At 44.4% G+C, this 22157-nt stretch overlaps 1 protein-coding gene across 6 annotated transcripts in view; it reads left to right on the top strand.

Moving 5' to 3' along the window:
- Rbms1 (RNA binding motif single stranded interacting protein 1) overlaps positions 1-22157 on the top strand; it is a 215360-nt gene that overhangs the window by 102326 nt on the left and 90877 nt on the right. For 5 of the 6 annotated variants that reach the window (XM_032903374.1, XM_032903373.1, XM_032903370.1 and 2 more), the window contains exon 2: positions 20834-21009. In XM_032903374.1, the coding sequence (XP_032759265.1) occupies positions 20834-21009 (176 nt within the window). The remainder of the gene's footprint in view (positions 1-20833; positions 21010-22157) is intronic. The other variant, XM_032903372.1, reaches the window with a different exon arrangement.

The following is a 22157-nucleotide window of genomic DNA, read 5'->3' as shown; positions in this document are numbered from 1 at the left end:
TGGAATTCATGGCTAGCCTGGGCTATAACTAAGCCTTCTCACAAAACAAAAGAAACTACTGAGTAGATAGTTCTCATCCAATAATTCTAAGCAGAGATTTTTACATTAAACACACACACACACACACACACACACACACACACACACACACCATCTGAAGCATTGTATTTGATGGTTTGGCTCTTAAATTTTACTGTTGAAATGTTGATAGTAGTCAATCCCTCCCCCCTCCCAGGTTAGTCCAGAAACACAGTCTTCTAATGGAGTTTTAGGACTGATAAACCATCTTAAGTTCTTACCTTGTTGCAGCAATGGTCAATCATATGCACACTGGGTGGAGGGGAGTATGCTTAGTGTTAGTGGGGTGTAAATTGCTGGCCTTTTTTGCACCACCCTTGTTCAGGCTTGAGAGCAGCACAAACAAAGCAACCCAATGGGACATGTGCCCACATCTAATAGCCCTCCACCCATTCTAGTCTCCACTTCAGCATTTAGAAGGTATGTGTTGGAATTCCAGAATTTCAGAGAAGGGCTTTAGCCAATGCATGTGTAGTTAGAATTTACGCTAACCAATGAAAAGGTCCAGGTATTCTGGTGGTTTTGAGGATAGCCTTTCCTAGGGAACCCACCCCCCACCCTCATCCCCTCCCCTTCCCATCCCACCTGCCTCTCATATTTTGCCTCTTGAACTCAGTGTGATTTGTTTCACTCTGTCTTTAATGTGCTTTTGCAAAGAAACCCGAGAGTAGGAGGTGGGAGACTGGACCTGCACTGTGTATAGGTCAGTTTTAAGATTAGAACTGGCTGTGGCATATTTTAGAGAGAGGCTTGGGAAAGATGGGTTTGGCACAGACAATACTGGCTGAGCACCTCCTACGAGCTTGACATTTTCCTGAGGGCCCCATAGTGAGTACTTACACAGTGTCTTGATCAACCCTCAGTTGGAATGGATTGGTGGCCTAGTCCTCATGTTACACATCAAGACTAAGAGAGAAGTTAGTTTGCCAAGGACAGATGGAATTATGACCATGGTGACATCTGAACTCTGGCAGTCTGCTTCAGAGTCCACCTCCTTGCAAGACTGTGCCATCTCCAAGGTCCATCCTCTAGGTTTTGAAGCGTACCACTATGGAGTGACTGTTACCATCAAAGATTTGCATACGTTTGAAAGCAGTCTAGACTTGTTCTGTAGCAATGCTTCAGAAATAAGTGGAAACATCTGCTAATTTCTAATGGCATTTTTTTTTCTTCATTTTCCCTGTTGCGTGACAAAATTATCCTGGGTAGACAACACACACACATCTTGCCACCTCACATAGGAACCCCTCAACAAACCAAAGTCCTATCTGAACCAATGAGTTTTATTGGACTTCCTGAAAGGAGTATGGTGAGGAGTTACTTATTGGGGCAGCCTCATTACCAAGGCCCACCCCAGCATGTGAGAGCTCACAATTCAGTGCAGGCAGCTCCACAAGTTGTTGAAGATCCTCTCCAAAAGGCTGCAGTCTAAACCTTCTCTGGACAGCTCATTGGTTTCTGCTGCTTCTGGATGGGCAGCTGGTCTAATCTTTGCCGCTTGATTTAGCTGAAAGTCTTTTTTTTAAATTTATGCTCAGCTTTTGTTGTTTACTCTGGCAGGGAAGGACCTAAGAATCTGATCAGTTTCAGGGACTTCCTGTAGCTATTTCCCATTGTTTGCCTCCTTAGAGACCATTTCTGCAGGATGGATTGTTTCAATCTTAGAGTAACCTGGTACACAATGCTCCACCCCTTCCTCCTGTTCTTCTATTCTTTTGCCCTCTCTTCCACAATGACCCCCGAGCCATGGGCAGCTAATAGCTATAGTTGCCTACCCGTGTTGAAGAATTTGGCCATTGTACTGCAGGCCACTGTGCCACAAGTTTTCCAGACATTTGTTCTCCAGAGCATCACTAGTGGTTAGGAGTTGAGGCTGACAACAATGGTTATTTCTGTGCATTAAAAAAAAAAAAAAAAAAAGAACATGTTTAGAAGGCAGTTAGACATCACATTTGTCTGGTAAAAGAATAGAAGTTGCTTCCCCATGGGGCCTTTGACCTTCCCAGCATGATTTTTGTATGCTTGGTAGGTGGGTTTGTTTTGTTTCTTTCCTGGCTTACAGTGCAAACTTCCTCTTGTGGAGCAGGCCTTACATCCAATTGGAACGCTGTTGGTCTTGCCCACAATAGACAAGCAGGCATGTCCCTACCTGAGTCCCACAGGCTCCATAGCCGAGCAGGATTGTTGGTGAGAGCTCTTTATCCATAGCCTGCTATGGCCCCTTCCACCACTATAAAAGACAACAGGGTGAAAATTTCCAGTTAAATCCCAGTTTAATTTATCTATGTCAAGAGTCAAAGTGTGTGGTGTCTTCAGCAATAAGGTCTTACTGTCTACCTCTACCACACAACCATGAGTTGTAGCAATGGCCTCTATGGGTTTCCTCAGGCTTCCCTGACCCTCACAGGGAGGTAGCCCATCCCTGGCACTGGGGTTTTCATTCAGTAACCTTATGGCTTCTGGGAGTGAGTGTTCCTTTTCTGCCCATTAGGGAACCTTTTGGATGGTTCCTCCCTTTCAGTTAACCCAGCCCCATGATGGCTGTAAGATATGTGGAAATAGCGCTACACTTCATTGTCTCTCCAGTTGCTTTACAAATCTGGAAAACACTCAGAGGATAGTGTTATGTCATCTGCATAACAAAACCTTTCGGGAGGATGAGTGGGCCAGGCTATGTCTGGAATCACCATTCCAGGTTAGGGGTTACACAGATAACCATGGTGAAATACTCTAGAAGTCTGTTCCCTGTCCTCAGCAAGTGACAGGTGATCCCAGAGGGTCCCAACTAAGAACATACTGAAGTCGAACATCAGCAAGGTCTACAGCTTGGACATGCTTCGTGAGTTTAGATCAGTTGCTTCCTCCCCTGATCAAGATGGGGTACAAAGTGTGGATAGCCAACATGAAGTTAATTGGCTCGATGTAATCCTCAGTCCTTCTCTCTCTGAGTCATTGGGCTTCCCGTATCTTACAGCTCTTCCACAGAGCCGCCCTACAACATTTCTCCATTCTTGACTAACTCAGCGGAACTGACTGGAATCCGCTCAGACCCAATGGTTAAAGCAGTAGATGAGACCTTGTTCTCTCTTTTTTTTTACCTTTTTTTTTTCCGGGGCTGGGGACCGAACCCAGGACCTTGCGCTTCCTAGGCAAGCGCTCTACCACTGAGCCAAATCCCCAACCCTTGTTCTCTCTTTTGCTGTACCTTCTGGCTTCCTGGGTCAGACAGGCCCTGTAGCTAAGGCCTCCCATTCTATACTTGGCTGTTGAGTTTCTGTGTGGGCAAACCATTTCTACCTCTTAGTGGTTTCACTGGAGGGACGTATACCATTCTCAGTATGAGTGATAATTACTCAGCCTTGGAACAGGCTGATCATCTCAGCTGTATTGTTCTATCAAAGATTCCCTCTGTGAACTTCTCCTTGGGCTCTAAAGCCCCCCAGCAACTCCTTAGTACACAGTTTGGCTTTCTGTCAATGTTTCCCTCAGAAGTCCAGCTTGCCAGAGATCTTGCCACGTTTGTCTTTGAGTAATCCAGGTAGACCTCTTCCTCTGTTTTACCTTCATTTCTTCTACCTCGTTCTTTCACTTTAAGGACACCATATGTGCTGGTCGAAGTCACCTCGACCTGCCAATGCTTTCCTACCTATATTATATATATATATATATATACATATATATATATATATATTATGATAAAAGTTCAGAACATGAACAAGTTCCCACTTGGCCACCATCTAAGCCTCAGGTACATTTCTTTTTTGTTTTCTTTCCTTTTATTGGATTTTTTTTAATTTACATTTCAAATGTTATCTCCTTTCCTGGTTTCCCCTCCAGAAACCCACTATCTCCCCCTGCTTCTATGAGGGTGCTCACCTACCCATCCACTCCCTCCCATCTCCCCACCTTGACATTCCCCTACACTGGGGCATCGAGCCTTGACAGGACCAAGGGCTTCTCCTCCCATTGATGCCAGACAATGCCATCCTCTGCTACATATGCGGCTGGAGCCATTGGTAGCTCTATGTGTACTCTTTGGTTGGTGGTTTAGTCCCTGGGAACTCTGGTTGATATTGTTGTTCTTCCTATGGGTTACAAACCCCTTCAGCTCCTTCAGTCCATTCTCTAACACCTTCATTGGGGATCCTGTTCTCAGTTCAATGTTTGGCTGCGAGCATTTGCCTCTGTATTTGTCATGCTCTGGCAGAGCCTCTCAGGAGACTGCTGTCTCCGGCTCCTGTCGGCATGCACTTCTTGGCATCTGCAATAGTGTCTGGGTTTGGTGATTGTATATGGGATGGATCCTCATGGCTGCATGGCTTTTCCTTCAGTCTCTGCTCCACACTTTGTCTCCATATTTCCTCCTGTGAGTATTTTTGTACACAAAACAGGCCTCTGCTGCCATTTGCTGACAGTCTCGACCCTTGCATGCTAATCTTAAAGAGTGCACAATTCCCTATTACCTTTAACTGTTTTCTGGGTATCTCCATATTCACATGGTGGACCCCACTCATCAAGCAGGCATACCACCCCATGCCACATGTCCGATGCCATCCTGGCATTGCTCCCACAGGCACTCCCAATTCTGATGGCTCACCCTTGTTGGATATTTTAGTATACCCATAGCAAGATGCATGCAGTTGCTGTCACACCACAAAGGCATCCTAATAGACAGTAGGAAAAGACAACTCTGGAATTTCCTGGTCAGGCGCCCCAGTCTCAGTCGTGCTTCTTGTTCCTGTAGCCAGGGATATGTGCAGACTCCTCCCCAGCTCATCTTTGATTCTGCCGTGTCCTTATTTGAGTTGAGTAGTCATGGCTGTTGCATCTCCCCAGGAAAAGTTGGGTTACACACCAATTGTCTCGTCCCTGGCAGGTCATAGGTCCCAATGGGACAGCAACTTCTGTTAATTTACTAGGTGGGTGCAAATGTGCCTATCAAATTGCCTTCTAAACATGTGAGTTTATACCCAGAGATAGCCATTGTTCTCTGGAGAACAAGTAACTATGGCTTTGACACAGTCGTCTACTTCTTAACCACAGTTGGGCATCTGTAGTCACCCCCTCCAAGGCTCAGGATCATTGTGGAAGAAGGGGTAAAAAGATTCTAAGAGCAGGAGGAGGGGGTAGTGTGTTGTGTAATAGTTTCCTTCAAGATTGAGACACGCCATCCTTTAGGGAAGCTCTTGAAGCAGGAAGGTAAACAACTCAAAATAGCTTCAGGAAGTCCCTGAAACTGAGCAGATTCACTAGTCCCTTTCCTGCCAAAGTAAACAAAAGCTAAGAGTCACCTTTAGACAATGGGAAATCAAGCTGTAAAGACTCTCAGACAAGCAACAGCTTCAATGAAGACTCTTTGCTGAAAGTAGAGTAGCTATCTGGAAGACTTTTCAGATCAACCAAGGCATCTGGAAAGGACACTTTCCAACCTGTTGAGCTGCATGCAGGGTCTGCTTACAGATTTGTGAGTTGCCACTTGTGCTGGGGTGGACCTTAGTAATACAGCTGTGCTTGAGTCATTTCTGTGCCTGTAAGTACTTCACCCATAGTCCTGTAAATATAGTCCATAAAGCTCATTAGTTTAGTGGCTTGGACTTTGGTGGTGTCCATACTTTGGTCTGTTGTGGGTTCCTGTCTGGGTTGAGTAGACATGTATCGTGTCTCTACAGAAAAAGTCTTGTCCCACCAGCACCTCCCTCCGCAACATCCATGCCATAGGTAAAAGTTTAGCTTGGATAAGGGGGTGGTGAGATGATACATGGGGGTGGTGAGATGATACAAGTTTTATGATGGATCTTAATGGGGTTAACAGTTGATTTAGAAAGCTTATGTAAAATAGCTCACTCGCAGTACAAGTCCTATAGTACACTGCCAGGTGTTTTTAAAGAACACTGGGAAGCCAGAACAGCCCCATAGAGAAGCTATTGCTGCGGTGGTTTGAATAATACCCCCTTAAAAAGCCTTAGAATATGACTTTACTTGAAACAAGGTCATTGTAGGATCTTGAGATAAAATCTGGCTGGCCTTAAGTTGGGAACAGGTGTGGTTTGAATGGGAAATGTCTCCCAAAGACTGAAGTGTTTGAGCATTTGTGTTGTTTGGGAAGGTCTCAGAAACGGAAAGAAATGGGTCTCTTCTGAAGGAACAAAGTCTCTGGAGGCAGGCATTACAGGTTCTCCCGCAGCTTTGGAAATGTAAGCCAAACTACACCCATTCTCCGTAGATTTGCCGGGCTTTTGTGTCAGAACAACAGAAGCAAAACTAACGCAAGCGAAACAACAACAAAACAAAACAAACACCCAACGCAGACAATAATTCCACAAAACCTCTTTATAAAGTATTGGAGTGAAGGCATCAGTTTTAAGTTGAGAGTCTAAGAGTGAATCCTGACTGGTCTGAGCACCACCTAGCTGAGCGGATGTGGCCATCACCAAAGGCCAGAGCAGCCCAGAGTGACTGTATCTTCTGGAGGGCTTATTGTGATTCTGATTAATGTGTGCACAGAAGACAGACCCCACACAGCCTGGGTATCCGAAAGCTGTAAGGTTGACTATTAGGACTCAGGTGTTTTGTGTTTGTGGTTTTTTCTTTTTTCTTTCTGAATTAACAGTCACACGAAGGAAAGAAATTGCTCAGAGATGCTCCAATCTGGAGAAGAAATAGAAAGTTCTCCAATGACAGAAAAGATCCAGTTTCAACCAGGAAAGCGACACAGTTAATGTATTTCTCCCCGGATGTCAGACTCCTTCCGAGGGTACTTAGGCTTTGCTACCATCCAGCTCTGGCTGCTGTCTCCCTACTCTTCACGCCCTGGGGCTATTCAGCGCTCAACGTTTGAGTCAGGCAGTAAGTTAATGGCTCCAAATGTACTAGTCCATGATCTTCACTTGACCTCTGTGGCTCTGCTACACACTCCGGGGAACAGGGACCGAGGACACCAGGCACGGCCTCTGGTCCTCAAGGGGTTTATAGGATAGTATGGTGAACTTGTTCTTTCATCCAAGGCTGGTAGTCTCTTGTTGAGATAAGTGTCATACATTGGGAGCGTTAAAAGGCAATGTGTTCCTTGAATGTGTCTCAGCTGTGACCCTCTGCTCCTGGCAGTGCTGTTGGGATGCAGGAAGGAAGGGCATGCCTCTCGGTTTCTTGAGCCAAGACTTTGGGTTATGTTTATTTGGGAAGGCTTTGATAGCCGTCACTAGGAATGCTGTTCATAGCAAAGATGAGTTTCTACAAAAACCTTATGTAGTTAAATAGTATTGTGTATCAGGTCAGACCCCATTCCAGTGAAATGAAGTGTCACCCTCCCTTGGACCTCTGGTCTGCTTGGCTACTGGGTAGGTCACCACAATGCTTTGTTTCATAAGCTGACAGCCACCTCCTCTCTAACCTTGGGGAAATCCATAGATGGCTCTGTCCTTATCTGCAAAATGGCAATACATGTACCGTTTTGTCATTAAATGGGAGAGTTTACACAGAGCACTTGTTTTGGTGGGAGAAACGTAGACAGTGCTCAGCAGTATTAGCACCCAGTGCTATGAATGACAATTCCTTATGAGTACAGTAGCTTCCATCGATGGTCATGGTTTAGAGTACTTGAGCCTTTTGAGTTGTGCATATTGAGCAGTGCTGGGATCAAACTCGGGACTTTGCAGGAGCCTGGCAGCACTCCACTGCTCAGCCATATACTCTGACCTTACTTGGCTATTTTTAAAGACTCCCTGGGTTACTTTGATGGTAAAGAAAGGGACTGGGGGGGGGGCAGTATAGCCACAATCAGTGTGGATAAACCAAGAGGTGAACCCAAACACCTGTTAAGAAGCAACTGCGATTCTCGTTTTTTCCTCACATCTAGGGTGATAGCTGAGATTGTTATCATTGATAACTGTGCTATTAAGAGGTAAGATTGGCAATTTGCAATAAAGGGTAAAGGCATGGAAGGAAAGTCTATAATGCAGAAAGGCCTGTCTGAATTTCTGGGGAGAAAATCATGATAAGTATCCTATTGAACGGACAAGGTCTGGCCCCTAATTTTAATTTAAAGAATTCAAATATGTAAGCATATATATATATATATATATATATATATATATATATATATATATCTGATCAAGACAGGACGGTTTGATTTTTTTTTTTTTTTAGAGCCTTTTGATTTAGATCCTTTTATCCTCTTCATTGGCTTTGTGGTGGAGGTCTTTCCAAAGTCAGGTGACTGGGTTCTGTTTTTGTCCTACTGCAAAGAACTCTGCCACATGCAGCTGATAGACATTTCTGATGTCCTGCCCATGGTGCAGACATGGAAACTTGTCTGCTCCTTCCTAAGTAGTTTTCCATACTAGAAGTTTTCCTTCGCTACCTCTGAGTCTAAGGGAATAAGCCAGCCCACCATGCCTCTGCTCTAGGTCCTAATTCTTAAACCTGACTGATACTACTGTTTCGAGGTTAAATCTAGTTTAGAAACGTCTCCAAAGACTTGACACGGTTGCCTTTACCAAGGAGTATTTGTCCTTCCCCTGAATTCTTGTCCTTATGAAAATAGTTTAGCAATGCACAGTACTCTGGTTTCAGCATGTCTATTCACCTAACTCGGAGACTGTCATGTCATGTCATGTCCCTATCTGCTCTGTTCTCGAAAGGACATGCAGTGTCTGGCCTGGGTTTCCCTTTCCTCTTCTGGAACACTTGGCAGGTGCTTGAGTGTGGGTGGAGCAGAGAGCTGACTCCTTCCACTGTCACAGTGTGGAGTCCCAGAAAGCCAGTTTCCCCTTAGCTCTAACTTGCTTCCTGTTTCCTGTGAAGGATGGAGAGGGGGTGGGGATGGAGGCCCCTCCTCTTTTTCCACTCAGAAAAACAGGGACTTGTGAGGCCCATTGCTAATAATTTGGATTAATATGGGATGACAGTAGAAAGTAAAAGACTGTGTGTTCTTTTACGTGTGCAGCAAAAGTAAAACATTTATAATAAAGCTAACTTTAATGAAAGGATGGGGAAATACAAACACAAGAACCAAGAGTCATGAGCCCACCTGTATCTACTACCGCGGAGCCCCAAATAAGGACTAGAGAGCCAGAACTTTACATAGCACAGGACGCACTGGGCAGGAGCTCTGAGACGTCTTTAGTGCAGAGCCGTATGTACCAGGAGACTATGAGCCCGTGGCTTGTAACCTTAGTAACAGAAATGTAAAAGGTGCTTAGCAGTCTTTATACTTGTATTTTTCTATTGCTGAGCAATACATTTTTATACAGAATAATGTGAAATAATTTTAGAATCTAAAGAAGAAAAGCCATGATTGAATTACATAAACTGATTTTTTTTTTCCTTTTGAGATGGTGTCGCACTATGTATCCCTTTCTGGCCTAAAACTCACTCACTGTATAGAGCAAGCTGGCCTCAAACTCACAGAGACCCACCTTCTCCTGCCTACTGGGATTAAAGGTGTATGCCACCATGCCTAGTTCGAATTCTGTAAAATGTAAGACTCTGCTTCACAGAATGAGGTCCTCCTTCAGTCTGCTCCATTAAAGATAAAAAGAAGAAATCCCTGAGCCAGCACTTGACTTCTAGTTTCCAAGGCGCCCGTATTCTCTAAGCTTGATGCCTCTGTGGCTGCGCTGATGGACAGCCATGCTTGGGGATGACTTCTAGGAGGAGTTGACAGTTTTAGAGAGATTGTGAGCATAGATACTCTGTTCACCCAGGGAGTCGGAATTTGACATGTAAAAAAACTGTGTCCCCTGGGGAAATGGAAAATGCCAGGTGATTTATATAACAATGACTCAAAATACTGATGATGCAAAGCAGCCCCCCAGAATCGCCTGGGGGCTGCTGGGGACTGCTGAGAACAGACTGCACAGGTTCTTGGACTCTTGAAGGAAACCCAGTTTGTCCAGAAAGGTAACCTGAGCTTTTGCACTTCCGATAAAAGGAAACTCAAGTAAACAAAAGAAAAAGTCTTAGGGATAACTCATTTGAGAGAATTAAACAGTCAGTGTCACATGGGCCTATGACACATAAAGCAGGCCCCCCAACGGTTCCTAAGCCAATGAAAGTACTAGTTAACTTAATCCAAGCCAATGAAAGTACTAGTTAACCTTGAATGTGTTCCTTAAACAGAGAGGCTTCTGACCACTGTAGTTGATCCATTTGATCCTTGTGTATTCTTGGAGATTGTACAAATCAGGACCAGGCATGCTACTTAACCAAGGTTTACTACAAAACAAAAACAAACAAGCGGAAACAGATCTGAACACCATAGCTGTGGACAGCCCTGCGAAGTCACCTAGAGATTGGCGGTGGATGATACGGGATGATTGCAGTGCAGATGCCGAGAGCCACAGTAAGGGGACACGGTTTCCCCAATGTCTTAGCAGAGCTAGAATCCCAAGTCTACGGATTCTGTGAAGGTTTCTTAGGAAGTTCAAGGATGACTGCTGTTGTCATCCTTGTTGCTTCCACAGCCCATAAGCACCAGGGCCTTATTACAGCTTCTGCGGGAACACAGACCTGGCTTTCCCTCTACTTTCTGGGGGTGACATTAGATACATGTTTTGACTTTTGAAGGCCCAAAGAGTGAAAAATTAGGCTCAATTTGTGTTTCTCAACATTTTATAGCTAAGCTCCCGGGTGATCGAGGGGGAGAATCCCATTCTCCTCTTCCCTCAAAAGGGCTGTCTTTACTAAGCCCCTCCCTCAAGGTTCAGGGATCTCTCTGAAAGAGACAGTGGAAGATTTAAGAGCCATAGGTGGCGACGTTAAAGGAGCAGCATCCCCGGGCCCTGACTGCTGTGTGTGTGAACTCACAGACTGGCAACACATACATTCCTCCAGTCTTCCAGTTCCTATTTTTCCCAGTGGGTGTATTTGTAATATCTGGTGTTCCAGCCCACCACGAGTTAAAGGTGGTATTCTTCGCCATAGCTTGCTCCACCTTAATGCTGGTGGGCCTTCCTGATTTGTCCCCACAAACTTCGAGCAAAGGTGGAGGCTTGTTAGAGCACCCTGAGGGGAAATCGCTGAGTCGGATGTTACATCCCACCTGCTTCTGAGTTGTAGGCCTTTCAGGTTGAGAATTGCTTGCAGAGCACTGGTTTTGAACCTGCAGGTGGCTAGGTATCAGGTAAAGTCAATTAAGTCACTGCCAGCCTATCTTATAATAATAATAATAATAATAATAATAATAATAATAATAATAATAAAATAAAATGAACAACTATAAAATGCATATGGTATGATGTACAGTAAAGGAAATACCCCACCAAAATTTGTTTCAGTTTTACATGTCTGCGCCTGTGTGTTTATACAGGGTGGAGCTCAGACAAAAAGTAAATTTCTAAGGCAGATACAAAGGGAAAACTTTTTTTTATTTTTTAAATCGGAGCTGTAATTGTAGGCAGTATTAACTGAGAGACGCTACCCACTCCTTAGACTGTTTGGAAGCCTGCACAAGGCAGCACCAATTCCAGTCAGAGTCTCTCGGGGTCACCATCTTGTACTGTGTGTCAATAGCTAGATCCTACCGAAGAGAAAGAAACAGATACAAACTTTATCAGAGCAGGGTCACAAGTGCCCAGTCCACAGAGGTACAAAGAGAGGAAAAGGAAGCTTTATGTTTTGAGTTCTGTTGGCTAAAAAATTTCCTGTAGGTGTGACACATAGATCATAGCGTCAGAAGACAGACAGTATTTCATGGGGACTCTTAAATAAGAGTTCAGACATTCCTTACTCAGTTTCCAAAAAGTACACAGAATACCTTTCTCTCTGGGGATTAATTTGTGAAACCACAAATAAGACGCACTCACTCACAGGTGTCCCTCTGCGTCCAAAATCAATGAGTGACTTGGATCAAGTCATTCGGGGTCTTTTGTTTTAAAGTGTGCTCCTAAATTTTCCAACTTAATGCTTGCTCAGTCGTTTTGCAGTGTTTTCTGTAAGTATTGTTTTGCGGGGAGAATTTCAGAATGCGTAATTGCCGCTCTGAGAATTTTGCAACCTCAGCAAGTTTCTTCTCCTGGAAGGAACTCTAAGCAAAGGCTTCGCCTGGGCTGTGGATTAATTAACTTTGGAAGCTTGGGTGCTTAGCACTGGACTCCCTTTCTCCCCAGAGCGCAGCACCGGTGCTCAGAACCGCCGTAGCACAAGCTGAAATCTCACTTCCCTGGGAAGTTTTGTTGGTTTGTGTTTAGTAAAAATGAGAGGAAACCTTTCCTCTGACACTCGCAGGCAGAGAGAATTGGCTCAGCCTGGAAATTCCACATTTGGGGCTCAGGAGGAGGCAAACACTGCACACCTGGGTTCAGAATTCCGCAACACTGTTGCTACTCTCACACCTGAGTTTAGCAAGAGTTTGTTTACCCTATACCGAGGGCGGCTTGTCTGCCAGTGCAGTTTGCTTTGTCTTGAGTTTTTCTCTTAAGATGGTTTTGGAGCTGTTGCAAGTGAGCAGAACTGGAAGTGTCACTTTCATAAACGTGCCCAAACCCAGGAGCACCAGGCTGCTGAGGAGCCTGGAGCCCCAGTGTAGCTGAGATAGTTGGTTTTGTTTGTAAATACTCATATCCGTGCCCTCACATTTCAGCTTGTTCCTTTCGGCAGCCCATTGTGACTTGTTTAGCTTGTGTTTGGGGCCATTTCTTCATCAGTGATCCCATAGATGCGTAGTGTTGGCCCTGTTGGCTCGACAGTAGATGGCTATGGTTGCTGTGTGTGTCTGCCCCACTTAGTTGCGCGGCTTGGACAGAACGCTGCAGTTGGGGCCTGCCCATCCTCTCTGTTGCTCCATTTGTCTGTCCGCCTGTCTGGTAGCAGCTTGCTGCCTTCTGTCTCAATGTGCCTTAGTGGGGCTGGCAAGGAATATGAACCAGCTGTCGAATTTTAGAGCTGGAAGAGAGCTCAGAAACCCACCAGCCTCCCTTGTGAGTTTCCCACGGGAGCTAGGGAGCTGTGCAAAGAGGTATCCATTCTTGTTCCTGGCCAAGGCAGACTGTGAATCCGTCCTTGCTGATTGTCCCATCACCCAGAAGTCTTTACTTTCCACTGGGGGTTTGGGGGTGAGGGTGACTAGTTTGATATTCCCCACAAAGAACCCTCTTATTTTAATGCCATCATAGTCTTTCTGCCAGACTTCAGGACCTGTGACACCATGGACTCCAGCTCTCTTTCTAGGTTCTTCCTCAGCCTTTGCAAATCTCCCTTCCCATCATCCTCCCAGAGCGCCCTGCAAACCAAACAGGCTGGGCGTTGGCGGTTTAGTTTTGTCCACTCGATACAGGCCAGGGTTATCTAGGGAACTTCAGTTGAAAAAAACTATCTCATGAAGGAACTGCATCGTGACTGAGGGAACACACAGACCTCTTGGCAGATGTGACAGGCTGTTTAAACAACACAGGAAAGTCCTTAGGGATCAAACAACTGGATAGACATGGTGTGGTAGCTGGAAAGGGGGATGAGAAGAATGCCTAGCACACATCGGTAACCCGTGTTAGGAAGCATACATTACCTACAATGCATGGTTTCGGAGGTCAAGTTCTTTTCTTTTTTATTAATGATTGGTGGCTCACTATGGATAATACCACTCCTGAACAGGTGGTCCTGAGTCGTGTGAGCAAGCAGGCTGAGAGAGTCAGTAAGCAGCAGCATCCTTGTTTCCCCGTGACCTCTGTATGCCAAGTTCCTGCCCAGACTTCCCTCAGTGGTAGATGGCACCTGGGAGTGTAAGTAAGGTAAATAAATCATTTCTTCCCCAAGTTGCCTTTGGTGACCGTGGTCATCATGGCGATAGAAAGCAAACTAGGACAGGCGTTTTGCTCATAGTCTTGCATAATGGTCCTTCCTCTGTTCTGGCTAATTTATACCTCTACTGACCAGTGTGACTGGAACTCAAGATGCGGCGTAGTCCTTGACCCGCCTTCTCTGCCATCCTTCTTCTCCCTCGCCTGTTCTTGGCCACGTTCTGCTTTCAGCAGCTCACGATGCAGGTGAGGATGGTCGAGGCCAAGGGCCCACTCTCGGGGAGATTTCCTTCCTAATCTGGATAGATTTTCTAACGATGTATTTCTTTTTATTTTATGTAAGCGTTTTGTCTGCATGCACACCTAGTGCCCACCAGGGCCAAAAGAGGTGTCAGATCCCCTGGGATTAGAATGACAAGACAGTTGTAACCCACCCTGTGGGTTCCGGGAGCAGCCTGGTCCTCTGCAAGAGCAGCCAATGTTCTTACCCTCCCAGCCATCTCTCCAGCCCCCATTAGAGAATTTTTATTTTTAGATTTTACTTGAGTTGCTAATGTAACGCATGCCCCTCTTCCTTTGGCAAGCTTGCATCCAACCAAAAAATTCTTAATAATCTGTCGTCTGTTTGCATAATCTCGAGGGACTACTACCGGGTTTATTTCCAAACAAGGGACAGCAAAGATAGAAGAACAAGTTTCATCACCTAATTAGCTAGGGGATTGAATGCTATAATATCCACCTGTTGAGGAGGATTAATAGCTACTTCCTCACTTCCTGGGCACAGGCCAGTGGGACACTATCCAGCCAGCTTGCACTTCAGGTCATCCTGCTTTGATCTCCCTGTAAAGACAGCGGGGTGCTGCCCTCTGATTCTTAGCTCTCCAGTTCCATCTCCTCAGTCTCCTTCACCACTTTCCTTCACCAGCACTCGATTTCTCAGCCTCCATTCCATCCCCGTGAAAGTCAACATCCCGGGTGGCACGGAATTGGCATGGTTGCACACGTCCCCTTCTTGTTGGCTAGTTTCATTAAATGGTTGGCTTCCTTTTGCATCCGGAGTGATGGGAAGGTAAACCATTAGCGTCCTCCATAGTGACGTTACACATCTCTTTCTCACGAAGGTGTGATGGCTACTGTTTCCCCATGTTCAGAGCAGTAGAGAAAAGGGAAGCAGTTGGTGTTTGGATGGCACTGATGAATGTGTGTGCTTGTGTGTAGGGACTACAGAAGACGCTGGTTATAACCTTTTAAAATGAGGGTGGGCACTCTAACATAGACTGTCGACAGGGTAGTCTTAAAGGGGAAAGGAGGAGGATTGGATTCCTTCTCCTCTAAAACATAATAGAATTCTTAGGGAGCTTCCTAAGTGAAGACCGTGGGAGGGGGATGGGCGTTCTTTGGCTTATTAGTAATAGAAGGGAAATGAGTTCAAAATGGCAAGCGTTTAGCTTTGATGGGCTTGGCTGAATTACTCTCTGTAACAATGACATGGTGACTAGTTGCTTTTAGTTCATATACAGTTCATTTTACTTTTCCCATAAAGGTCTTTTTGCCTGGTGCTGTTTGCAGGAGATAAGATGCCAAGGGCAGAACCTTGGTGACCTTTGACCTGCTGCCAATCCTGTGAGTGAAGAATTCTGAGGGTCTTCGTGGCAGGGTAGACATTACTGCCTTTGCAAGAAGTGCTCTCTGAATGCTGTCCACGGGAGTCCCATAACGCTGTGCACCTAGGGAGCTCTCCTGAGTGCGAATGAGAACTTCTGATGTCATCTACTCGTGTAGGCAGAGCAAGCAATCGTCTATTACAGCTACCTGTTTATTCTCTGCTGATTTAGTTTTTGGCACTCAAACTGTGTGTGTGTGTGTGTGTGTGTGTGTGTGTGTGTGTGTGTGTGTGTGTAACACAAACCTAAACATATTTTTGAAGAGGGCAACTTAGTTGAGAAATGCCTCTGTAAGCTTGGCCTACAGGCAGGTTTGTAGAACGTTTTCTTATTTACTGATGGATATAGGAAGTCCCAGTCCACTGTGGTTATGGTGGTTTTATCACAGCAATAGAAACCCTAACTAATATACAAATTAAGCCTATGTAAATGTTACCGTGAAAACTCTATTACCTTGTTTTCCACACCCGCTGGAGAGACAAGGTTCATGGAGCCTCAACCAGTGAAAACCTAGAGAAGCCGAAGACAGACTTGGGCTCTCTGGGGCTGAGTGGGTACTAAGTATGGCCCAGGGTCCCTAATTTGATTGCAAGGCACTCTGGGGATTTTTCTAGGTAGATGTTGAAGGTCAAGCAGTGGCAAGACAGTCTGTTTGAAATTGCCCCTTGTGGTAATACTTTGTTTTTTTTAAAGTAAGTTCCCATTTGTACCATCTAGGCACATTTTCTGACTGTAAGATTTATCAAGTCCTGAAGCTGTAGTTAAAGACTCAATAAGCGTTTGGGTTTTTTGTTTGTTTTAATTCTATTTACAAGTGAAGGTTTGATTTTGCCCTATCTGATGTCAAACATTAAAATTCTGACTGCAGTTTTTGTCATCACTCCATGGTAGCTTCCAGAAGGCATGTGCAGAATTCATTCTCTCATTTTCAATAGTTTCAATGACATCGATGACTTACTTACTTCCATCAAATTATTTTAACTGATATATTAAAATACACAATTATATGTATTATTCGGGTAATGCGGTATTTCCATAGATTTATTGCCCATTGTATAATTTTTTTAATTGGGATGAACCTCTCTCTTCAAAAATTACTTCTTGGGGTTGGGGATTTAGCTCAGTGGTAGAGCGCTTGCCTAGCAAGCGCAAGGCCCTGGGTTCAGTCCCCAGCTCTGAAAAAAAGAAAAGAAAAAAAAAAATTACTTCTTCATGTTGAAGACTTTCGAAATCCTTTCTACCCTTTGAAACATACAGTCTTCGTGTTATCAATACCCGTGCTGCTACAGAGTAGCACTGAAACCTCTCACTCCTATTGAACACTGACTTGGCGTTGTTTGAGGAAGCTTTCCACAGCTCCCTCCCCTCTACTCTCCATAGTCTCTGCAGTCATTATTGTGCTCCCAACTTCTGCGAGATTGGCTGCTTTAGGTTTTACTTAGCATGAGCACCATTTCTGTCTCTTATTTATTTCTCTTAACATACAACCTCCAATCCCATCCATGATGCCATGAGTAATACAAGATCAGTTTTAATGGCTAAATAATATTCCACTGTGTATATATGTATGTATTTTCATTGCCCATCCATCGCTTGATGGACATTTCGTCTGTTACCGTCGGTGTTTGTGCATTTTTGGTGATGTCAGCAAGGAAGTGTAGCTGTGGCTCTGACATACTGGTTTCATTTCCTTTAGGTGTAGAGCGGTTATTGGGTCGTGATAGCTCTCTTTTTGTTTTATGTTTTTTCTTGTTGTTGTTGTCTTATTAAATCTTACTATACATATAGCCCAGGTTGGCCTCAAATTTTTAATCCTCCTGCCTCAGGCTCCTAAGGCTGGGATTATAGATGTGATCCACCATGGTAGACTATTCATTTTACCCTTTAAGAGAACCTCCATAATGTTTTCCATTGTGGCTGTCCAAATTCATTCTTTTCGCTGGACATAGTGGCACAGACCTTCAACCCCTGTGCCTGGGAGGCCCAGCGATTATGAATTTGAGGCCAGCCTGAGGCTCTGTAGCGAGACCCTAATTCACAGAAACAAAAGATTCATCCGTTTATCCTTTTTTGTTGAATGTGGAGTTGAACCTTAAGGCCGCCTGCATGCCAAGCTGTCATTTCTTTCTCTCAGAATCCTTTCTTTCAGGGAACAGTTTATAAAGCAGGATTTATTTAATCCTTTGCTTCTCAAGCTTAATGGGGTTTTTACCTCCACTAGCTCACCGTGTGCTAATTAGACTCATCCAGGGGCACCTTTTGCTCTGGCATGGCAGCCAGTGGTATAAAACGTCACACTGCAAAGTAACAAGAATTTGGTAATTAGGTTGCAAGAGGGTGGGCAGAGCAGATGAAGGGAAGCACTGCACACTGAAGAGACGGGAGGTGTTTGGTGGCCACTTAGGGTGTTGAAGGTTCTGACTTTATCTGGCAGATCTCAGATCAGAATGCAGCCCTGCCCCTACTTACTGTGTGTCATCATTGCACAGTCCTTAAGTGCTCCTAAGACAGTTTCCTAATCCACACCATGAGAGTACAGTGCTGTACCTGTTTATTGAGTGAGGCAGAAAGCAGGACACAGGGCACACAGAGTGTGCAGCACTTAGCAAGTTGACACCATTTAAGCTTAGTGCTTAGCCAGTTTAGACCATTACCAATCCTTTCTGGGTGTGTAGGGGTGAGGTCTCTATTGTTTTGAGATTTTTGTCCTTAGACGTGCAGAGGTTACGTTTTTAGATTCAGTGACCTGGGGTGGGGGAGTCGCTGAACACAGAGTCTTGTGCACGTATTCTCAGCTCAGACTTGGTGAGTTCTAAAAAGTTAATCTTTAATCTAAAATTTTCTATACCCTTTTTTTTTTCCAACTGAAATCTTTAGTTCTCTCTCAGGCACCTTTCTCTGTTCTGGGAAGCCTTGTTATTTAGGTAAAATTTAACTTGAACTTTGTATTGTAGAGGAGTTCATCCTTGAGGTCCTCGTGTGAATTTGGGACCCTCTTTTCCCCTCCCTAGAACCTGAACTCTAGGAGGTCCTGTACCCTAATATGCAGCCCGACAGGAAGACCTGGGTTCCCCACCTGCTTCCCTCCGTGGGAAACTATTGTTACTATGTAAATATGGATGATTCTCAAGCATCTTACTGTAAATCACTTATAAATTTAGAAGTACAAATCATGGGTATTTTCCATCAACAATATATAAATAAATAGAGTCTATTTTTAATTCCAAATAGTCCCCAAATTAATGATAACCCATATGTTTCTTCTAATCAGAAAAAGTCTACACCCAACACCCCCCGCATCAAAACTAGATAAGATCAGGGCTAGTGTGGACCCAGACTTTGATTGAAATTCAGTGTTTAGAAAGTCTGCTGGCCCATCACTTGTCCCTGTTGTATTCTTACAAGGTTACTGGGAACTATGAGGGCTCCAAACCACAGCCCTTTTCTACTTACCTGGTTGTCATCCCTGGTGTGACATATAATTATTTTATCCAAGACTCTCCATGTTAGGCAAATGCTCTACCTCTGACTACGGCCTAGCCCTTCTTCCCTCGTGTTGTTCAGTAACCAGCATCTTCTATCTTGTCGATAATACCAATTGCCTTGTGCTCTGGGATAGTATCTTGGGCACTGATCATTTGACATTCAAGAGAACATGTGGTCTTACCTACGTCTGTCTATGGTTACTAGTTCTCAGTCAGTAGGAGGCTTGGGAGATGGGGGCTACTGGGTGTACCTATCTAGTATTTCAGTTTAACTATAAGAAGAAGAGAGGATGAATAAATGGAGATACTGAGAGACTTGAGAGAAGAAAAGCAAACCTTTGCCTGACATCTGTGGCAGAGCAGGGGATGGAACCAGTGAATTTAAACCTAGAAACCAGTGCCTTTAGTCCATAGAGTGTAGACACAGCATGTGAGTTTACCTGTTCCTGAAAGCTATGAATCATGGGTTGGAAGGATAGGAATCTCAGGCAGGGCAGTTTGGTTTTAGATTAAGCAATACCAATATTCCTAGTTCAAGTTCAGCTCTTAGTAAGTAGAATTTCCTCACCCTTTGTTCATTGTTTCCAGGTACTCTCCTGAAAGAGTCTCGTTAGATGAAGTAGTATTTGAGTAACAACTTAGCAGGGGCCCTGACCAGAGGGAGGAAGGTAAAGGACCAGAAGAAAGAGTTACTGAGGTCTCTGCTTGTAAAGATGTTGTGGAATTAGCATGCCCACGGCAGAAGCTAGGCACAGACCACAACATCAACAGTGGGCATCCAAAATTGCTGGCAAGATGAATAAGAGTTGTATATGTCGAATGTTCATATTTTCTGCTGTGAAGTTTAATTTTTTCTTCCATATGCCGTATATTTTTGTCTGTAGTGGTAAATGCCTGGCACCAATATTTGAAATCTTTGTTGAGTGTCTAGTAGGTATTTAGGTTTCTGTATGTTCAGAATATTCTTGGTTTAATATGTTTATTACTGAGAACATGTGAAGGAGAATACTCCCTGCCCCCGCTGCACATTGGCTGTGAGGACAGTTTGGGTTCTCCTCACTGTTGTCGGGCTGAGCCCTTTAACTTCCTCAAAAGTCCTGTGTGGGGCCTAGGGTCAGAGAGCTGTGGTTTCCTTCCACCAGATTCTCTCACAGAGCAGCAGTATCTGGTATGCGTACTTCAGACATTCTTCCTAGGTGGCTGCTGACTGGAGAGCCTGAGAAACCCCTAGCTGCAGGCTTTACAAGATGCCCTCTTGGGAAGGTTTCCAACTGCCACAGCATTCTCACAGGGGTTAAATTTCACAAGGTCAGCCAGAGTGAAGCAGTGTGTGGTGAATCTCATCCAGATGTCTCTATGAAGCCACAGATCTAGCTTTAGGGTGTGAGGCTCTGGGTGAAGCTCTACCTTTCCTAAATATTAGAGTAGTCTCCTTTTAAAGAGCACTCTAAATAATCAGCTACTCTCAATCAAATATTCTTCAGAATCTGAAGGCTTTTCAAAAGCCTAGTGATTTCTAAATTACTGTATATCAAGATGACAGCATCATGTGACCTCATGCAAGTTAATCTTGAGTCTCAGGAGATGTGTTCCTTAAAATGTGCGACTAAATTGATTATCCATAAATTCATCCACATTTCGGATTTTGCTGAGTAAAATTCTTTTATTTTATGTTGAGAGAGCTTTTTCGTTTTGTTTTGTTTTTTGTTTGTCTTAACATGAATAAATACTTGTTCACCCGTAAGTTAAATTTTATATCACAGTAGTTCAGGATAATCTGTTTTTAATTTTTGGTGTCTTCATTTTATTTTGTAGCTCACATAGCCTCTGAGTGGTGCTTAATTCCTTACACTCCCTGGGTTTTGTTTTGCAGCAGTCTCTGGTCCCAGCGCACCCCATGGCCCCTCCCAGTCCCAGCACCACCAGCAGTAATAACAACAGTAGCAGCAGTAGCAACTCAGGATGGGATCAGCTGAGCAAGACGAACCTCTACATCCGAGGCCTGCCCCCCAACACCACTGATCAAGACCTGGTGAAGCTCTGTCAACCGTGAGTATAATTGCTCTGAGCCTTAGCTACTGAGACTTCCTGGATCATAGCCATAGAGGATGTAGGCTGTGTTAGAGGAGAGGTGCGTAAGATAAATATATATGAAGACATAGAAGACCCTAGGCATGCAACTCTTGGTCACTTCCTTAGTAATCGCATGTGCTGCTAGAATGCCTGCATACAAGTGAGATTTGCATTTTCTTCATTTGACATTTAAGAAATAAAATATGAATTTAAGAAAAATCGATGGCTAGATCCTCTTTAAGAGTACTTATCTTTCAGAGGAGCCACTCAGTCCCATAGGAGAAACCAGCTGACATTATTTGTCAGAAATGTAATTATCAAGCTAAGCGCATCTTGAGTGTGTGTAAATTCTTGGTTCCTGCTGGGGTGGTGTCCCTCTGGTTTCACAAGCACCAGGAGCTCCGCGGTGCAGATTGTGCGCTCTTTTCTCATTGGAAATAAGAACATCTCCACTTCCTGCGTCTTAAGAGAAGGATGCATGGGCATCAGGTTCCATAGTAAATTTGCATTTTGTACTAATGTTGATGGATAGAATATAAATGCGTTATTCCCTTGCAGTTACATTATGTCAGCTAAGTAACCGAGTTCTAATTTAAACTAAGGAGCCAGAACTACCTTTGAGAGCAAAGATCATCGGGGAAAGAGTAGAAACATCAAATCACATAGAGCAGTAAATGCTTACACATAACAGCACTTTGTATTTACCCTGGGACACTAATGGTCTTTTATAAAAGGAAATTTTGCATAACTGCATTGAGCCTTCTGCTAGAGAATGTTACCTCTTCCCTTCAAAATGACTTGCTTGACAGCATCTCATTTCTCTTGCTCTGAGTAAAGCTCAGATTCATTACTCATTGGCCTTGTTTTGAGAAGCAGGATGGGGCAGTGGGTGGTGTTCCTCTAGGCTCTGTAGGCTGTGAATGTGTAAAAGGCCATTCCTGTCATGCTCAGCTTCTCATGCCTTTTCTTTATCATCCTTTCTGCCCGATCCTCCTGGACTCTGGGACAGTGAAACCACATCCCACACTGGGGTCTGATTTGAAAGGAAGTCCAGCTCTTGGGCGGTTGCCAACTCTGGCTGGAGACTGCGGGAACTCTGCCCTGCTCTCCTGAAGCCATTAAGA

The sequence above is a fragment of the Rattus rattus genome, chromosome 5 (assembly GCF_011064425.1).
Source record: "Rattus rattus isolate New Zealand chromosome 5, Rrattus_CSIRO_v1, whole genome shotgun sequence".
NCBI classification, from domain to species: Eukaryota; Metazoa; Chordata; class Mammalia; order Rodentia; family Muridae; genus Rattus; species Rattus rattus.
The sequence above is the reverse complement of the archived record's forward strand: the minus strand, read 5'-3'. Positions and strand labels throughout refer to the sequence as shown.